Source organism: Pseudopipra pipra, chromosome 16, assembly GCF_036250125.1.
Source record: "Pseudopipra pipra isolate bDixPip1 chromosome 16, bDixPip1.hap1, whole genome shotgun sequence".
Taxonomy (NCBI): Eukaryota; Metazoa; Chordata; class Aves; order Passeriformes; family Pipridae; genus Pseudopipra; species Pseudopipra pipra.
This window is the reverse complement of record NC_087564.1, coordinates 13,543,757-13,561,945: the sequence shown is the minus strand read 5'-3', so window position 1 is coordinate 13,561,945 and position 18,189 is coordinate 13,543,757. Positions and strand designations below refer to the sequence as shown.

General features: G+C 56.3%; 2 protein-coding genes across 2 annotated transcripts; one reads left to right on the top strand and one right to left on the bottom strand.

Annotated features, from left to right (window-relative positions):
• Nucleotides 1–122: 122 nt before the first annotated feature.
• On the top strand, nucleotides 123–8,460 carry PDAP1 (PDGFA associated protein 1). The gene is made up of 6 exons (XM_064673248.1): nucleotides 123–231; nucleotides 3,306–3,397; nucleotides 5,280–5,387; nucleotides 5,788–5,909; nucleotides 6,791–6,942; nucleotides 7,614–8,460. Exons 1-6 carry the CDS (start codon nucleotides 222–224, stop codon nucleotides 7,670–7,672), a joined length of 543 nt encoding a protein of 180 aa, XP_064529318.1. The 5' UTR covers nucleotides 123–221; the 3' UTR covers nucleotides 7,673–8,460.
• Nucleotides 8,461–9,086: 626 nt separating this feature from the next.
• Nucleotides 9,087–17,257, bottom strand: ARPC1B (actin related protein 2/3 complex subunit 1B). The gene is made up of 11 exons (XM_064673245.1): nucleotides 17,018–17,257; nucleotides 15,207–15,319; nucleotides 14,371–14,444; nucleotides 13,484–13,588; nucleotides 12,473–12,695; nucleotides 11,979–12,086; nucleotides 11,426–11,632; nucleotides 10,689–10,764; nucleotides 10,410–10,606; nucleotides 9,819–9,909; nucleotides 9,087–9,426 (listed from the first exon to the last, which is right to left on the bottom strand). The coding sequence occupies exons 3-11, from the start codon at nucleotides 14,432–14,434 to the stop codon at nucleotides 9,388–9,390; spliced, it is 1,110 nt and encodes a 369-aa protein (XP_064529315.1). The 5' UTR covers nucleotides 14,435–14,444; nucleotides 15,207–15,319; nucleotides 17,018–17,257; the 3' UTR covers nucleotides 9,087–9,387.
• Between the last annotated feature and the right edge of the window lie 932 nt (nucleotides 17,258–18,189).

Sequence of the window (18,189 nt, the reverse complement as noted above, 5' to 3'; positions counted from 1 at the left end):
GAGCCAACACCCCCCCCCCCCCCGCCGCCCCTCCCGCCGCCGCGCTCGGGAACGGGGAGAGAAACCACCGGGACAGAGACAGAGAAACCCCCGGGACAGACCCGCCCGGCCCGGGGACGGCGGCGGGGGCGGCCCCGCTCGGGGTCCTGCGGGCGGGGGCGGTCCCGGTTCCGGTTCCGGGGCGCCGCTCGGGCCGGGGGGGCCGCGCCGCCATCGCCGCGATGCCGAAAGGTGGAGGGGCCGCGCCGGCGGGACGGCGGGGAGGGCGCTCGGGGGTGCGGAGGCTGCGGCGGGCAGGGATCGTGTCCCTCCCCGCAGGCTGTGGAGATGCTGCGGGGGGCCCGTTCCGCCCCCTCCCCTGGCCGGGGGTGGGCTCGGGAGGTCCCTTTCCCCCTCACCGGGGGACCCGCTCTCCTTCATCGGGGGGTCCCTGAGGGCGCTCCGCGGCTGGCGGTGGGCGCTGGGGGGGGATTTCGGGTTCCTCTGTGGGTTCCTCCCGCCCCCCCGACACGGCGGGTCCCCGCGCTGCCCTCAGGGCTGGGGGCCCGCTCTGTGCCCCCCCAAACAGCGCGGCAGCCCCGGGGCGGGGGGCGCGGGTCCCCTCCGTGTTCCCGGTGTGAGCTCCGTGTGTTCCCCACGCGATGGGAGCCGCGGCCGCTCCCCCGGGACGGGGCTTGGGGCTCACGGGGAGGGGGTCCTGGCCACACCGGGGGGGTCCCGGGGGTTCGGGGCCATCCCGTTCCCAGGGGCCGGGAAAGGGGCTCAGAGGGTCCCGGCCCGGGGGCTTCAGGGGCTCCAGGCGCGGCTCCTTTGATGTGGCCGCGTTCTGGGTGTTCCCGAGCGGGCACCGACTCGCTCCTCGTGTGATTCAGGAGCTGACGGGGCTGTCACGGCCGGGCTGGATGCACCCAGAACCTTCTCCACAGGCCCCATCTGCATAATTGGCTCCGGCAAGCCCCGGTCGCACGCGTTTAACGCGGGCCGGCCCTCCCCGTTGCCCCTTCCCCGCCGCTTATTTCGTCAGCATTTCCCAGGCTTCAGCACCAGACCCGATTCCCGGTTTAGATTTTCTTTAGCCACCTCATTTTGTGCCCATCTGCACGGTGCTGGTAGATGGGGCTGGGGCTTTCACGTGGTTTTTGTGAAGGCCGGTTTTAACCCCATTTTCTATATTTAAATGCCCCGTAACCCAGGATTCTTTGTTTCATTGCACAGCTTTAAATGTTTAACTCGAACCTTTTGCTTTTGGGGAAAAGAGGGGTCATTGCTCGTTTCCTCCCTGCCCCCAGGTCAGTGGGAATTAGTGGATGGCAGTCAGTGGATTTTGGCACTCACTGTTTAACATAAAAGGGGGGGCATTAATCATCCAATAATAAATTTTTTGTTACAGGATTATTTCTGATTATTTCAGTTTTTTGGGGTTTTTTTTTGATAACTTGATTTAAAAGAGAAGTGATTCCATCGGTATCCTTTTATTCTCTTTCATTTAAATCCCTTAATTTTGCTGTTTAAAGCTGAAGACATAGGTGTTTGAGGGTGTGCCTGGCACAGTGGGCTTTGCTGGAGGTGAAATCTGCATTTTTAAAAATGCTTCACAGAGGAGGAAAAGAATCATCCCTGTTTTGCAGATGGGGAAACTGAGGCACTGAGCTGCTCAGTGGCAGGTGTAGGACCAGCAATCCCTGTGTCTGACTGAGGTTTTGGGAGCAGAGCCATGGCCCTGCACTCCCTGAGCTCCCCACAGTCCCTCTTGTGGGCTTCACTCTTCCATTTGCTTCTTTTTAGGCTTTTAATAAAAAATAATTCCTGTTTAGTTGCTTCTCTGCCTTATCACCCCTGTTTATTTGCAGTGATGAGGTTTTTGTGTTCCTCAGTCCCCAGCCCAGTGTGGAATTCTGGAGCAGCTGGATGAGGAGCTGCCTGGCCCCTCTTGGTGTGTCAGAGATCTTAGTGTTGCTCCATTTGGAGTGATGTCATGGGATGGGCAGTGAGGTAATGTCTCCTCCAGAGCATTCCCATGGTAGATCCCCTTCCCAGAGGGTGTCAGTGTTGCCACGTGGGATGGTGGGAACAGACAAGCAGAAAACACCCATCTGTGTGTGCAGCGAGTTGTGCTTGTGGTTTGAGAGCCCACGAGCCTCCCCAGCTGAGGGCAGGGAGAAGCCTCTGTTGTCTATGCTTCCCTGTTTCTCATGGTAAAACATCTCTGGAGTCTGTAAGGCTTCACAGTGGGGACTTTGGGATAATTTACTCCACAGCTCTGCTTTGAAACATGTGAGAGTTTGTCTCTGCTGAGCCAGGAGAGTTGGTAGGAAAACGTGGGATCTGTAAAGCTCACAGCCCACAGGGGCTGCCTGCCCTGGCACTCCCAGTCCCTGCCAGTCCAACAGCACACAGTGACAGAGCAGTGGCAGGTGTCCCATGGATCCCACACAGTCCCAAGGAAGGAGAGATGATCCTCATCCCTCCCCATCACCATAAGGTTCCTTGTCCTAGGCAGGTGAAGTGAGGAGGGTGAGTGAGATCCAGGGTTTCCCGCTCCTTCCAAGACTCCTGCAGTAGCAGGGAGCTCCCTTGCCAGAGTTGTGTTCTTTTTGCCAGTCTCCCTCTCTCGGGGCTGTGGACTGACTCTGTCCAATGTGCTTCCCAGTTCTTTGGGCTGGAAGAACATAAAGTGAGCAGTGACTTGCAGGAATCATTGATGGCTTCAGCAGTTCATTAATACCAGAGTCTGGAGCTTGGGTCCGATCTCAGCCAGGCAGTCCCGGCCACGCTGACTCCCCTTCCTGGTTCCTAGAGCTTGTTTTTATTTTTCCTTCTAAAGCAGTAAAACATGGAGGCTCCTTTCAGTGCTTCTTCAGCTCTCATTGTAATTCCCAAAGCTTTTGTCCAATTAGCTTCCTATTTTCCCCTGGCACAGCCTCAGTGCAGGGGAGGGGTAACGGAGCCAAGCTTTGGGAATGTTGGTTGTAACCACAGGAACACACTGTGATTCCCCCTGTGCAGGGAACTGGGGTCTGCTGTGGGACTGTGCACCCCTTGGCAGCCTGGAAAGGGAATCAAAGGGGCCACGAGTGCAGGCAGGGAAGGGTGGTATCAATAATCCCAATTCTCTGTGCATCTTACCCCAAAATCTTGGAGCGTTTCACCAAGTTCAGTGTGGGCTTTTTGTTCTTTAGGTCCCATCAGAGGAGCTATTTTGGTTTGTCCAATCTGCACTGAAAATCCAGAGAGTGCTGCAGGAGGAACAGACCTTTCTGGAAGCTCATCACTAACCCATTTGTTAATTTTATTATTTTGTGCAGGTAGAAAAGGAGGCCACAAAGGCCGAGCAAGACAGTACACGAGTCCTGAAGAGATTGATGCCCAGCTCCAAGCAGAAAAGCAAAAGGCAAGGGTATGTGTTTGCCTCCACTGTGTACTTCCTGCCACAATTCCTGGTGTGTCCAGCCTGATTACTTGTGATTCAGGAGCAATGGCAGCTTAGGCATTGCTGAGGTCATTCCAACAGTGATCAGAGTATGGACTCTGAACATTCCCAACTAGGGAGACTGCAGGGTGTCATCTAGCCTGGTTCCTGAGGTGTGGTGGACCATCCAGTTCACCATTTGAAGGTTAAAGGACAGGAGAACTGATTACTCAGCAGCTCTGGAGATGCTTTCTCCCCATATTTCATCATTCCAGTCTCCAGTGTCAGCTAATTTTTTTATCTGTGCTCTGCATCTTGGCTTTGGAGAACAAGGGCTCACATCTTGACATCTTATTGTATGTTGAAATTATTATATTTGCCCTCTTCTAGACTTAAAGGACCAAACTCCTTTGACGACTTCTTGTAAACTTGATTTTCTTTTTTGCCTCTGACTTCCAGGGGGAGATAACAGAGTTTTCTGGCATGAGGCCTTTTTTTGGGTGTTTCTATGCCCCAGCATTGGACTGTAACATCTCCTCCTGCTTCCATGACCTGACTGGTGTCCTAAAAGCCATGGCTGCTTTTTGCAGCACTTGCTCTCTTGATTCCCAAGTTGTCACAGCTCTGGTGACACTCTGACTGCTCCTTTTCTGTGACTTTCTGAAAGTGCTGCCTAAGCCCAAACACACAATTCCAGCTGAGGCCTCCCAGCACTGACCACAGGAGGATAATTACACCCCATGTAGGAAATACTGATGAATACCTCCAGGGTGACTCTTTCAGGCAGTTCTGAGCCATAGTGTTGACTCCTTTTTAATGTTCTACCCAGCTGGAACTCAAGATGATTGTTTGGTTTGCTGCTTAGCCACATATTCCAGCCTGGTGTTGGATTTCTTCTTCCAAAGTGTAACTCCTCTTGGTTACTGATTCTGATTCCACCTTCTTGGTTTCATGCCATATTTCCAAGTTCTGAAACCACTTATGAGTCTGATCCTGTTTTTCAAAATGATTCCAACTCCTGCCAGTGTGATGTCATTCACAAAATGTCTAAGTGTTCTCTACTTCCATGTTGTTAATAAAAATACCAGCTGGAAGTGGAACAGAAAAGCAGGACCCACTTGAAGTGTGTCTTGTTTCTCAACAAACCAGAGAGCTGCTCTTTGAGAAGGGTTTATTTTTTCTGACAATCTGTATCATACAGTGATGGTTACATCTAACACTATTTTATTAAGGAAAGCTTAAAACCCCCCAAAATTAGCAAAATTACTCCTCTTACTGCCCCGTGCTCATCCCATTTGCCAGTTGCTCAGTGAGGGATGTTGGCAGTGGTAAAACAAGCTGTTCACACCCGTGTTGGTCCTTCTGATCTTATCTTCTGATGCTTCAGAAATCAATTCCCAGGCTTCTGACTGGTGGAAGCTGTGCTAAAAAGGCTGTAATTTCTTGGATAATAATGTTCTGGTTGATGGCTGTCAGTTTGCTCTTCTCTAGTTGTTTTTCTTTTATCTAGACCCGGGATGGGATCAGCTCCATGCTGCATCTATGTAGTTTAGTCTGAGATGTTATGCACTGAAAAACCAGGGCAAAATTCTCCTGGAGATCTTTCATCTGGGGAGAACAAAGTGCCAGTTGTGTCTTTTACAATCATTTTCCTGTTAGAGGGAACAGCAGAGTTGTTTGGAGGTGAACTGGTGATCCTGAGGATGAGCTCTTGTTCTGTAACAGCCAGGCCCCCTTGGTGACATGAGGGCCATGTTGGGAACACCAGTGCTCAGAGCTGTCCCTCATCCCTCCAAAGTTGTCTCCTTTAAGAGCTGGATTTGGGATTTTGATTGACATACATTTCCTCTGATTTCCTGTGATTCTGTAGGAAGAAGAGGAGCAAGAAGAAGGAGGTGAAGGAGCAACAGGGGACCCCAAAAAGGAGAAGAAGTCTTTAGATTCAGATGAGAGTGATGAAGATGATGAGGATTATCAGGTAGTGTCATTCTCAGGGCACTTAATGCAGTGGCACCACCCAGATTCTTGGGCCAGGGGCAGATTCATGCACTTGACTCAAGAGTTTTCTTTGAGAGCTACCTATAAGTAATTTTTTATGCAAGAACTATTTTTAGAAGCCCAAAAAGCCTCACTTTGACAGCATTTTGTCCTCAGAATGAAAGCTCATGTATGTTTATGGATGAAATATGAAGGCAAAGAAGAATTTTAAAAAAGGCTGAAATGCCAAGATAACAATCTTGGTTCATAAATGGTTTTGCTGGCCGCTAGTAAAACCATCTCGAGTTGTGCTTTTGGGGTGCTTTGCAGTGTGTTTGATGAGCTCTGAGACAACTCAGTGTGAGATTTAACCCCCCCCCCCCCTTGTTCTTGAACTGCAGCAAAAGCGCAAAGGAGTGGAAGGGTTGATAGACATCGAGAACCCCAATCGTGTCATTCAGACAACCAAAAAAGTCACTCAGCTGGACCTGGATGGACCTAAGGAGCTCTCACGACGAGAGAGGTGAGTCTTCCCTGCTCCCCTGGTGGGAGCTGGTGCACCCCTGGAATTTCATCCTTGCTGGTGGCAGCAGCTTCACACAGGGAGGTGTTTCCCTGCTCTGGGTGTTGGTGTTTTGGGGAGACCCTTTAAGTGTGTTGCTGCCCAAAGCAGACGCTGAACAGCAGCAAACTGTCAGGCAGGGCTCACTGTGTTCCAAAATGTGATTCCCTATGAACTTCACAGAAGTTGTCTGTCCTCTGGGAGCAGCTGTGGCCATCCTGGAGCCAGGATGCACTAAGAGAAAGGGATTTAAGCCATTCCTTTCATGAAGTTTTATGCCAAAAAGTAAGATGTAACAGAAATCCATTTGCCAGAGGTCACCTTGGATCCACTTTAATCTTGCTGCAGAAGGTGCCCTGGTGACAGGTGGAGGTTTCCCAGATTCCAGGCATCATGGTGAAATTTTTGTCTTTGAGCAGATGAACGAGATGGAAACCAAAGTTTAATCTCCTAGTTCCATTTATCAGTGGCAAGTTTTGGAGGGAAAGATTTAAGCTTTTTTTTATTTGGGGTTGATTCATTCAGCAGGACACTGTTGAGGGTAAGGCTGGGAAAAACATGTCACAGTGCTGTGTGGTCTGGGGCTAATTCATTTGACCTTGTGTGTCCATGTCCTTATTTAGCTGAAGGAAGGTAGAAATAATCTCTCCTCATCCCTCTTCAAACCCTGCAAGAGATAGAACCTGTGCCTGAAAACTGCTGTAGGACCCCCCAGTTTTGGTGGGTCATCCATGTTTGTTCTCACCATCCTTCCCAGCTGGAAGCCTCCCCCACTCTGCCTGTACCTGTGTGCCTCCCTGGATACTCTGGTGACTGTTTGGTTTTTTTTTTCCCTCAAACAGAGAGGAAATAGAGAAACAAAAGGCAAAAGAAAGATACATGAAAATGCACCTCGCTGGGAAAACAGAGCAAGCCAAGGCAGACCTTGCCCGACTAGCCATCATCAGGAAGCAAAGGGAAGAAGCTGCCAGAAAGAAAGAAGAGGAAAGAAAAGGTTAGAGAATGATTAATCATACTCTCCTACTTCTCTGTGCCACGGCTGCAGTGCCAAGAGCCATCATTTCTCATGTCACATGTGCTAATCCCTCATCTCCTGAGCCTCTGTGGTGTTCTCACAACTCCCCTCAGCAAAACCAGGTTCAGCTGTTTCCTTCTCATAAGCTCTTGATTTATAAAGCTCTCAGACACCTGAACGGGGAGCAGGGAAAGAGAGAAGGGAATTTTCCTTGACATCCATGTTATCCTGTGCCTCCCAGGCAATGCTGGCTCCACTTTAGGGGTTTAGCAGGTTCCTGGTTGTGATTTACCTCCTTTGCATGCTGGGGATCTAATCTACCCAGGGAGTTTGCAGCATTCCTTCCCTTCTTTCTCCATAGCTCTGGTAGGTGTGAACCAGAAGTCTGACAAGCACAGCTTGTCAAATTTCAACAGAGAAATTTGGGCATCAGCATCAGAGTGATTTGTGGATGCCTTAAGAGAGGCCAGGGGTAGAAGGGAACACTCAAGTGGAGGCTGTGCCTCTTACCTCTGGGGATCTACCAGGGATTGGTGGGGGGTAGGATTTTTTTCCTTTGCTGGCAGGATTTCAGTCCCTGGGGCTGCCAAACCCCCCCCAGTCCCCAACGTGGGCCATGAAATGATGCAACTGTTGTTTTCCTTCCCCAGCGAAAGACGAAGCGGCCATGGCAGGTAAAAGACTGCAGTCACTATCCCTTAACAAGTAAGCACAGGCCATGCAAGAGGAGGAAACGCCAGGGAACTGTGCCTGGTCCTGCCAGGAGCTCTGCCGTGTCGCCTTCCATCGATGCCACGCAGGGTGTCCTGCAGCATCGACGTCACCTCCACCTCCAAGAGACACTGACGATGTGTTTGTCCTCATCCTGGCACAGATTTCCATTTGGGGTTAGGGGCAGCTGCTCTCTGCAGTGCAGAGCTGTGCTGAACAGCAGTTCCCTGTTACAGTTCAGAAACATGAATGTTTTTGCTGTTTTTAGGATCAAGAACTCGTAGATGGGGGGGCTGGGCGGGAGGGAGGGAGCTGTGTGGGAGGGGAGGTGCTTCAAATACTAGATTGCAAGAAAATAGATTGTGGGGTCGTTGTGGGGTGGGGCATGGGGTGGGGAACTGACTTGGTATCAAATCCCAAAGGATAATGTATCTGAGGAATCCAGTTGGGCAAAGAGCCCACCAAATTTTGCTGCAGGGCGTTGCAGCACGAGCTGGAGCCTGACTTCATGGACATCTGGAGTGCCGTTCCTTCCCGGATTCATCCCTCCTTTCTTGCAGCCAGTCTCCCCTTTTCCCTCCTCTTCATTTTTTTTTTCTCCTCTTTATTAGGGATAGTGCCAGTTTTTAACCACATCATCCTTTGTTCAAAGGAGAAAAAACAAACATTTATTGTGTCAGATCCAGATGGGAAAAAAGAAAAAAAAAACAAAACCAAACTTGATCAAGTTAAAAAAACAACACCAGAACTTGTATATTTGGCTGATTAAACTGTAAGTTATCAGAACTGCTGTGGCCTCGTGTGTGTGTGGAGGGCACAGCTTAGGGGGGCTGGGGGACTCCTGCAGCTGCTGATTGTGGGGTGGGGTTTGGCTCCAGGTTTAGCACATGCAGCCTGAGGGGGAAGAGCTTTCCCTGCTGTTTTAATGGATGTCTTGCACAATCTGTTTACCACGGAGGAGGAAACAGTTACCCTCAGGGTGCTGTCTGGCCCAGTCACCGTGTCAGAAGGGCAGTCACCGAACTGTCACCCTGTCACGTGTCCTGTCTCAGTGCAGGGCTGCAGGAGGGGAAGGGGAGATACTCCAACCTGCTGTGCCCCAGAAGGTCTGGGAGTCCTGCTGCCAGCCTGTTCTGGGACACCAGCACTTCCCAGACTCGCTCCCTGAAGGCTGGAGGAGATCCAGCCCCAGGGCTCAGAGCACTGGGAGTCACTGGTGGAGGGGTTAAGGCTGTGGAGGTGCAGGACAAATGTGATTTGTTCTGTGTAATCCTGTCTGCCTGACTGCAGGGACTGTGGCAGAGGGGTGTGCCACAGGGACTGTCATCCTCAGTGAGGATGAGAAACCACAGTGGGAAGCTGCTTTCCTGGGAATACCTGAAATTGTTCTATAAGAGTGCAAAGAAAACCTCTTCGGATTTATCCAGGAAAATTCCTTAACTTTATTTTCTATTTTCTAAGCGATGTATGACCAGCATCAGGAAGGATAGTTAAAAACTAAAACTATTTTTTAACAAAAATAGTTTAAAAAAAAAATGGTTTTCTTTGAGAGCAGCCGCCAGGGCTGGCTGGCAGCAGGGAGTGTGCTGGTGGCATGGTGGCACAGGGGGCTCATGTGGCACGGGGGGTTCGTGTGGCACAGGGGGCTGGCAGGGGGAAGCAGGCAGGGTGGCAGAGCAGGGGCAGCCAGGATGCCCTTCCTGGAGGGCTCCTTCATTTGATCTTGAGATCCTTCAGCGCTGACTCCAGGCTCTGAAATGAAATGGGAGGTTGTTCAGCAGCACCTCTTTGCTTTCCAAGGAAGTGGTTGGGGAGCTGAAAGCGAAGGGAACTGGGAGGGAAGCTGTCCCCTGGCATGCCAACCCATCCCTGTGGGGGGAAGATCCCAACTTTGGCTGGTCTGGGCTCATTTTCCAAGCCATGTGGGCAAAGCTGAAGCCAGGAGAGGCTGCTGGATCCCTCTGCAAGGCTGGCATCACCCCTCTCTGATGGAGAGCTGTGAAAGTGCCACCCTGGGGTGTCCCCCAGCCAGGACTGTGGGACAGCGTGGGCCCCAACACCACAGGGTGAGGGATTAGAGCTGGGGCTGATGAAGGTTCAACATTGGGTGCTCGGAGTCCAGGGGGTCTGTGGGGACATCTCACCTTGACATCCCAGATGCTCATGCCACCATCCATTCCTGTGGTGCAGAACTGGGTGCACTTGTCCTTCCCACCCACCAGCACCGAGATCTGGCTGTGGGTGCAAAGAGGCAGCAGGAATCAGTCAATCCAAGGTTCCTGCTGAGCCCTCGGGGCTGCCGGGCAGCCATGGGTGGGAGTGGGGCTGCACCCCTTCCTCTCCCTGACCCATGTGCTGGGAGGCACTGGGGGTAGCCAGGGATGCTCAGAGATACCCGGGGATGCTCAGAGATATCCAGGTGTGCTCTGGGGATGCTCCAGGACTGTCCCGGCTTCTGGGACTGGACCCCCCTATTTCCCCCACCCACATGCAGGGATGCTCCGGGGATACCCAGGGAAACTCAGGGATATCCAGGACTGACCCAGCTCCTCGTGCTGAATCCTTTAACCTCTCTCACTCGTTTGCAGGAATGCTCAGGGATGCTCCAGGGATACCCAAGGCTGCTCCAAGGCTATCCCAGCTCCCAGGCCGGACAGCAGCACAGCCGGGGGATGCTCAGGGGTCATCACCCCCGAGGTGACCCCGAGCCTGTCCCTGCACCCCCCAGCCCTCACCTGATGCTGTTCTTGTGCAGGGTGTCCAGCGTGGCGTTGGCCGTGTCCGAGCTCGCCTTCTTGTCCAGGTTCTGGAAGCGCTCGCGGGCGGTGAGGCCGCGCTGGGAGCTCTGTTTGGGGACGTCCAGCTTCCCCCCGAAGGTCAGGGCGCCCTGGCTCTCCTCGTAGGTGAACAGCATCGGGCAGCAGTCGTGGCCCTGGGGAACAGCCCGCCCTGCTCAGCACCCTCTGGCCACGGCGCCCGCCCCGTGCCCACCCCGTGCCCCCGCCCGGACTCACCGCGGCCACCAGGCTGTTCTCGGTGATGAAGGTGACAGCCAGCAGGGGCAGGGTCTCGGTGCACAGGGTGGCAACGCTGCGAGGCAGGGCAGGATGTTGGCAGGGAGCTGAGCTGCAGCCTCTGCCCTGAGACTGGCACAGCTCGTCACATGGGTGGAAGCCACAAGACTACAAGAGGACCCACCACCTCCTCCATCCGTGGGGCTCTGGGAATGCTCGAGGGGTGTCCCAGCTCCTGGGGCTGGACTGCTTTTTATCCCCCATCCATGTACAGGGATGCTCAGGAATACCTAGGAATGCTCCAGGGATGCTCTCAGGCTATCCCAGCTCATGGGCCTGGACCCCTCTATCTACCCACTCATGTACAGAGATGCTCCAAGGATACCCAGGGGTGCTTGGGGATATCCAGGAATGCTCCAGGGATGCTCCAGCACAATCCCAGCTCCTGAGGCCGAATCCCTCCATTTCCCTCATCAACATGCAGGACTGGACCCCTCTACCTCCCTCACTACCCAAGGATGCTCAGAGATATCCAGGGATGCTCCAGGGATGTTCTAGGACTGTCCCAGTTCCTGGGGCTGGACCCCTCCATCTCCCCCTCCCACACACAGGGATGCTCTGGGAACGCTCTTGGCCCAACCCAACTGAGATACTCCCACCCCGGGGTCAGTTTGGGGCTCACCCCCCCCAACACCCCCAGCACAGTCCCCCCCAGCCCCCTGCCCTGCCCTGCTTACGCCATCCTCCTGCCGGCGTCGGCGAGGCACAGGGTGCTGTCGTGGCTCACCCAGGCCACACGGGACCCGCTGGCCGAGAAGCAGATGCTGTGCACCCACCCACAGCTGCTGCTGGACTCGAACATCAGCTCCCCAAAGGGCATCTTGGAGCCCCACGGGGTGGGGCTGGGCCGCTCCTCCACCTCCTTGATGTAGGCTGAGAAGATCCTGGGAGAGAGGGGAAGGGTGTTGCCGTGTGTCCCCGGACACGGCGCCTGCACTGCCTCCAGCCCTGCTCCCTGAACGCCTCGGTTTCCCTGGCAGAGCCCATGGGGTCTCACAGGGTGCTGTAATGCTGGGATCATCCCCAGGGCACCCCCAGACCTCCCTGAGTCTCCCCTGTGCTCCATTCCCTGCTCCAAACAGCACCTCGGAGGTGAAGCCTTCCCCACAGACAATTCAGGGTGCTGGGCTGCCCCACACAGCTCTGTGCTGTGCCAGGGTGTGACCCCAACCCATCCCTGGGGGTCCCCTCACTCAGGCTCCCCTGGTCACCCACCCCCCTGCTCCTCACCGGCACTTGAAGTCGCAGGAGCCGGCGGCCAGGAGGACGTTGTTGGGGTGCCAGTCGAGGCTGAGCACCGTGGAGCGGATGGGCTTCTTGATGTGCTTGCAAACCCACCTGCATGGAGAGGGGTTGGCATCAGGGGGGAGCGTCACCTCCCCCAGGAACCCCACTGGGTTGGCAGGAGGGCTGGATGAGGGTGGTGAATGCTCCAAGTGCCCCAGGAGCTGCCCTGGGCCACCACTCTGCAGTAGCAGCTCGGGCATGTGGAGTCCATCTCTCCATCTCCCCGTCTGTCTCCACTTCCAGCTCCTCTCTATCTCCCTCATCTCTTCCTGTCTTACCTCCAGCTCCTCCAGTTTCCTATCTCCCAAGCCATCTTCCATATCTCATCCATCTCATCCACCCATCTGTCTCATCCATCCATCCATCCACCTATCCATCCATCCATCCCTCCCATCTCCCCTAGGACAGACCCCCCCCAGGCTGTGCCGGATCCTCACCAGTCGTTCTCCTGCTCAAAGTAGCAGATGGAGATGAGCCTGGAGCCGCTGCCCACGGCGAACTTGTTCTCCTTGGGGCTCCACTTGACGCAGCGGGCGGCGCGGTTGATCCGCAGGATCACCAGGGTGGGCTTCCACACGTTGCCCTTCAGGGTCCACACGTAGGCGTTGCGGTCGGTCCCGCACGTCACCAGCCGGTTGCTCTCAGGGGCCCAGTCGATGCCTGGAAGGCAGAGTGGGGTGATGGTGGCCCAGGGAGCCATGGGAGTGGGAATGGGAATGGGTCACTCGGGGCTGGGGGCTGTCTGAAGGCAGAGTTGTTCGAGGTGGTCTCTGCTCCAGAGTCCTTCTTTACCCTACTCCCATATCCATCCAAAATGATCCCACCCCATCCCTTCCCACCCCTCCCACCTCAAAGCATTCCACGTCAACCCATCCCACCCCATCTCTCCCATTCATCTAATTCCATCCCTCCCCACCCCATCCCTTCCCATGCCTCCCACACCGTTCCATTCCATCCCAACCATCTCTCCTATGTATCTATCAACCATCCATCCATCCATCAATCCATCTCATCTCACCCCACTCCATCCTTTCCCTTCTCATCCCTCCAACATCATCCCAACCCATCCCACTCCATTTCTCCCACCCATCCTTCCCCTCCCACCCCATCCTTTCCATCCCAATCCATCTCACCCATCTCTTCCATCTATCCATATCCTTTCCCATCCATCCATCCATCCATTCTATCCCATTCTATTCATCTCATCCCACCTTATCCCTCCCCACCCCATGCCTCCACATCCCTCCCATCCCATCCATCCCACCCCAGATGCCTTCTGACACGCCAGGTCGGGGCCAGGAGAGCTGGACACAACCTGCTCCCTCTGCTCCACCCACAGCACAACCCCCATCCAGAAGCTCCCAACGCCACAGGGAGGGCTGGGAGCAGCTCCAGGGCAGGGCCACCCACCATCCGTGTCCCCGTCCCCTCCGCCAGCCGGGACTCACCCGTCACCTGCCCGTTGTGCTCCTTCAGCTCGTGGATTTTGTTCCACTTGGCCCCGTCCTTGCGGTAAATGTGAACCTCGTGGTTGTTGGGGCACAGGGCGATCTCTGGGGGTGACAGGGCGAGGGCAAAGCCCTCCCTGGGTCACGGGCCCTGTGGGGGCAGCAGGGCCAGGCAGCCCCCACCCGCCCCTTCCTGGGCTCCAGGTTCCCCTGCACGGCAGGGGGGTCCCACCAAGGCCCCCAGCCCTGGCCCTGCACTGCCCTGACACTGCAAATTGTCCCTCAGGGGAGGGAGAACCCCAGACCCAACAGCCTGGGGTCCTCCTTTCCCTAGAGAGTGATCCCATGCGGCTGGAGGGATGGGATAGGATAGGATAGGATAGGACACGGGATGGCTGCAGGCGCACAGCTCCCGAATCCAGCCCTAGCCCGCCCCTCCTGCCTGGCTGCAGCAGAGAAAGCCCTTTTTGTTCTCCCACGTCCCCTGTGCCGCGGTCGGGAAATGCCATCGGCCGCGAATCACCCGGCCCTGCCCTGCCCTGCTCTTCTCTGCTCTGCTCTGTGCCCCGTCCGTCCCTCCCCACGCCCCGCAGTGCCTCTGGGCCGGACACTGTGCTTGCACCCCTGTGCCAGGCTCTGTCCCTGTGCCAGGCTCTGTCCCTGTGCCAGGCTCTGTCCCAGCAGAGGGATCTGGCAGATACAGAGGGGAATATGCTGTCCCAGCCCCCAAATCTGTCTGTAGCAGAATTTACATCCCCAAACCCAGCCCCAACCCAGCTCTGCCCTGTCCCGGGAGCATCTCCCACCACAGGGATGTTTAGCCCGGACAGTCAGTGCTTCGGGTTATCCCTGGGGATTTTGGGATGGGGTGCCCTGGCCGTACTTACGGGTCCGGTCTTTGTTCCAGGCATGGCAGCTGATGGGCTCCAGCAGGAAGCTGTGGTAGGCCATGGCTCACGGGCTGAGAACAGGGAGAGACCCCCGTGGCTGGTCAGGACATGTTGCTCCAGCCACTGGGACAAGAGACTTCCAGCTCCCAGCCCCACCGAGCGATCCCTCCCACTGGGATCAGCCCTGTGTCACAGCCCACTGTGTCCCCTCTCTGCTGGGGAGGGGGTTTCCCTGAGGATTTCCAAGCTCAGAGACTGCTCACTTTCAGAGACTTCCAAATCCCACCACCAGCTCCTGCCCCAGCTGGCTGGAGCTCAGTGGGCAGGAGGTGGCAGGGCACACAGGGGCCCTGTGAGCATCCCAGCTGTCCCACCATGGGCAGCATCTCCTCTCTCCATCCCCACACAGCCAGATCCACTTCCTCCTTCCCCATCTCTCATGTAGGATGTGCCAAAGCCCTATGGAGACACCTCCATCCCATCCCATCCCATCCCATCCCATCCCATCCCATCCCATCCCATCCCATCCCATCCCATCCCATCCCATCCCATCCCATCCCATCCCATCCCATCCCATCCCATCCCACCCGTGCTCAGCCCTGGTGACTAATCCTTTCTCCTGGCTGAGCTCCCACTGTTCCTGCTGGTCCCCACCAACTGCTCCGGTGTCACCAGATGGAGCAGCTTCCCGCAAGCCCCCTCCAGGTGCCACGGGACCAGGAAGGGACCAGGAAGAGCTCGGAGCAGCGTCACAGCCCCCTGGCCATCCAGCTGAGGGAATGCAGGGATGTAGGGAAACACCTTGCCAGGGCGTGACCGACGGGATTACTCACAGCTTGCTCTCGGCTATTTTGGGAACTCCCCGAACACGTCCCGTTTTCTTTGGCAGCTGAAAACGGTACAGGGGAAGGAAAAAAGTCTCTCCTAGCAAAGCTCCGTCCCTGGGCTGGGGAGAAAAAAATGCAAAGAGCTCCATCACCTGCCTGCTGCATGTGGAGAAATCCCAATGCCAATGCACAGCACAAGCCCTGCTGTCACACACCCCACACCCTGCCAAAATATCTGTCCCCACTGGCCAAGGATGTGGGCATGGATGAGCAGACAGCTGCTCTGTCCCAGCTGATCCCCCTGGGATGCAGCACGGGGTGACCCAAGGAGGGCACGAAGCTGCTGCCACCGGGTACCTGATGGAGCAGCACCACAAGGGACGGATAAAATCAGCACAACAGGGACACTGCTGTTCCCTCAGGAGAGGGAAAATGTGTGAAATAGGGACTTGGCTGAAACCAGGACCCAGCGGAAACAGGCACTGGCTGAAAGGGCTCCCGGGAGGAGGGATGGGAGGCAGGGCACTCCGCGGTGCTTTCCGGCCTCGATGTTCGATGTTCGCTAAGAAAACAACGATGCTTTGGTTTTTCCAGGTAGTTTGGATGCTCAGAGGCATAAACCCTTCTCCCTGGGGGTCCTGTTGCTCCCTGGTTTAATGCCACCCCGAGGGGATGAGGTCAGCTGCTGTGCCAGGAGCAGAGGCCACCTCAGGAAGGAGTGAGGGCTGCTCAGCCCTTCACACTCCAGTCCCTCCCTGCAGCGGTTGGTGTTTCATTTCCCCCACAGCCCATTTACAACCAGTTCCCTGAGCCCTGCTCCCGCCCTGGGGTGACCCACAGAGGCTTGGCAGCCCCTTCCCCACCAGGAAGGAGCATTGGAGGGGCTGTGGCTATCCCCCTGCTCGACACAGGGGCTCGCGAGGGAGGAAAATGGGAATTTTCCAAAGGTCAGACAGGGCGGGATTGGGAGTCGGAGCAGCTCCGTTATCTCCCCGGCCAGTCCAAGCAGCTCGGAAACATCCTTGGAGGAGATAACCAAACCTTGGCAGAGCTGAGCGCTGGGGGCTCCTCCCAGTCCCTGGAGGAAGCCACGCACCAGAGGAGCTGTATTTGGGGTTTTTGTGAGCCTGGCGGGGTTTGCACTCCCCAGTGCAGGGACACGGGGAGAATCCCGCCGGGAGCTGCAGGACCCCGGGAAACTCTCCCCCGGCCACCATGGTGGGCCCCCGGCACTGACCCCCGGGAGACCCTCTGCTCCCTGAGGCAGCTCAGGGTGTCACCCCCCCCGTGCTCCTGCCAGCCAGGCTGGGGACACCCTCCTCGGTCCCCAGCGTTGGCTGGAGGTGCCCCAGGAGCCAGCCTGGCCCTGAGGGGACATCACTGTCCCAGAGCAGAGGGAGGGCAGCTCTGACCCTCCTCTTCCTCACGCTGGGCAAAGCGGGGAGCAGCTGATTCCCGAGGAGGAGAGGACAGACTGTGGCAGCCCTGGTTCTGCCGGCACCAACCACGACGGGACCCCCACGAAAGGACCCTTTTCACCCCCCCCTCCAAACCGTCAGACCTCCAGCAAGAGGAAAAACCTCAAACTTGCTGCCAAATCGGGGGGGGCGGGGGGGAAGGGAACCCCGAACATCCAAAACGCAGCGACAGCAAAGCTCACACGAGGCGAGGGGCTGCCTGCACCCCCTGGCTCCAGCCGGGGGGTCCCCACGTCCCCTCGAGCAGGGTGGGAGCAGCAGGAGCGGTGACAGCCACAGCCCCCCCAGGGACAGCCCCAGGTCCTCGCTGGGGTGGCAGAGCTGCCTCCCCGTCCTTACCTTGCGGAGCGGCGCGGGCAGGGCGGGCCGGGCTCAGTTCATGGACGGCGGGGCTCGTTCATGGACTCTGGGCAGTCGACACGAACGCAGCCCCGAGCGAGCGGCGGGAGCTGTGCCTGCCCCGCCGAGGCTGCCCGACTTCCCTTTTCCTCTCCGAGAAATGCAACCACTTCCTTACGTGGGCGTTGGGGGAGCGCACAGCAGCTCTGCGGCCGCCCTGCCCCTGTGCCTGAGGGCCAGGGCCGCTCCATCGCCTCACGTGGACGGGACACCGGCCCCGGGATGCTCCCGCTGGGATCCCGGTGGGATGTGGGCAACGCGCCCCGGGTGCACGAGGGAAGGACACAGCCGGGAGAACAGAGGGGAAGGATCCCCGTCCTCCCCCTCTGGCCGCGGGAGTGTTGTTCACCGCCTCGTCCCTGATGCGTTTCGGAGGGATGTGGACACCCTGCCTGCCTCCGGGGCTGGCCTGGAGCAGGGAACAGCTGCGTCTGGAGCCCACCCGGGGCGAGACTCCCGTCGGCATCGCCTCCCACGGCCGGGGAGATCCGCAGGACCCCGCGGAGCCGGGATCCGGCCGCCCTCGGAGCAGCTGCTGCCGGTTCCTGCATCCCACGGATCCCACTGGGACCCCAGCCCAGGCTGGGTCACCGAGCCTGTGCCCCCGCCCACCAGCCATCCACCCCTCGAGCTTTTTCCCTCCTGCTTCAGAGCAACCCATTTTTATCCCGTTCCTGGCCGGGCAGGGTAGCTCAGCTCCTGCTGGAAGTTCTGGGAAAGAGAGATGGGTTTCAGTTTTTCACCCCTTCCCTCCTTGAGCAAGGGGATGCACTCACCTCCTTCTCTCCCCAAGTGACTCTGCAGGACTGGGACAGCAGCAGTGCAGGGAGGGCAGGGTCCCTTCTCAGCCCCAGGCATAAACACTGAGATCCATTTTCTCCCCTCTCTCATTAGGTGATTTTTCCACCCTTTTTTTATGTTTCTTGGACCACATGTTTTAGAATCCTTCTTTTTAATACTTTTTGGACATTAACCACCAACCTTTCAAAGTGACTCCAGAAACAAAATCATTACTGTCTGTGAGACAAACATCTAATAGTCCATACAGAGATGGACAAAGCCAAATCCATGCTCCAGTGTCACTCTGACCCAGAGGACACTAAACTCCATTA

Excerpts from the sequence above, each read along its gene's own strand:
- PDAP1 (XM_064673248.1), top strand. Across the intron at positions 3,398-5,279 it reads CAGAAAAGCAAAAGGCAAGG|GAAGAAGAGGAGCAAGAAGA; the intron begins GTATGTGTTTGC and ends GTGATTCTGTAG. Across the intron at positions 6,943-7,613 it reads GAAAGAAGAGGAAAGAAAAG|CGAAAGACGAAGCGGCCATG; the intron begins GTTAGAGAATGA and ends TTCCTTCCCCAG.
- ARPC1B (XM_064673245.1), bottom strand. The coding sequence starts at position 14,434 with ATGGCCTACCACAGCTTCCTGCTGGAGCCCATCAGCTGCCATGCCTGG. Across the intron at positions 12,087-12,472 it reads TTTGAGCAGGAGAACGACTG|GTGGGTTTGCAAGCACATCA; the intron begins GTGAGGATCCGG and ends CTCTCCATGCAG. Across the intron at positions 10,765-11,425 it reads GACGCCGGCAGGAGGATGGC|CGTTGCCACCCTGTGCACCG; the intron begins GTAAGCAGGGCA and ends CCTGCCTCGCAG.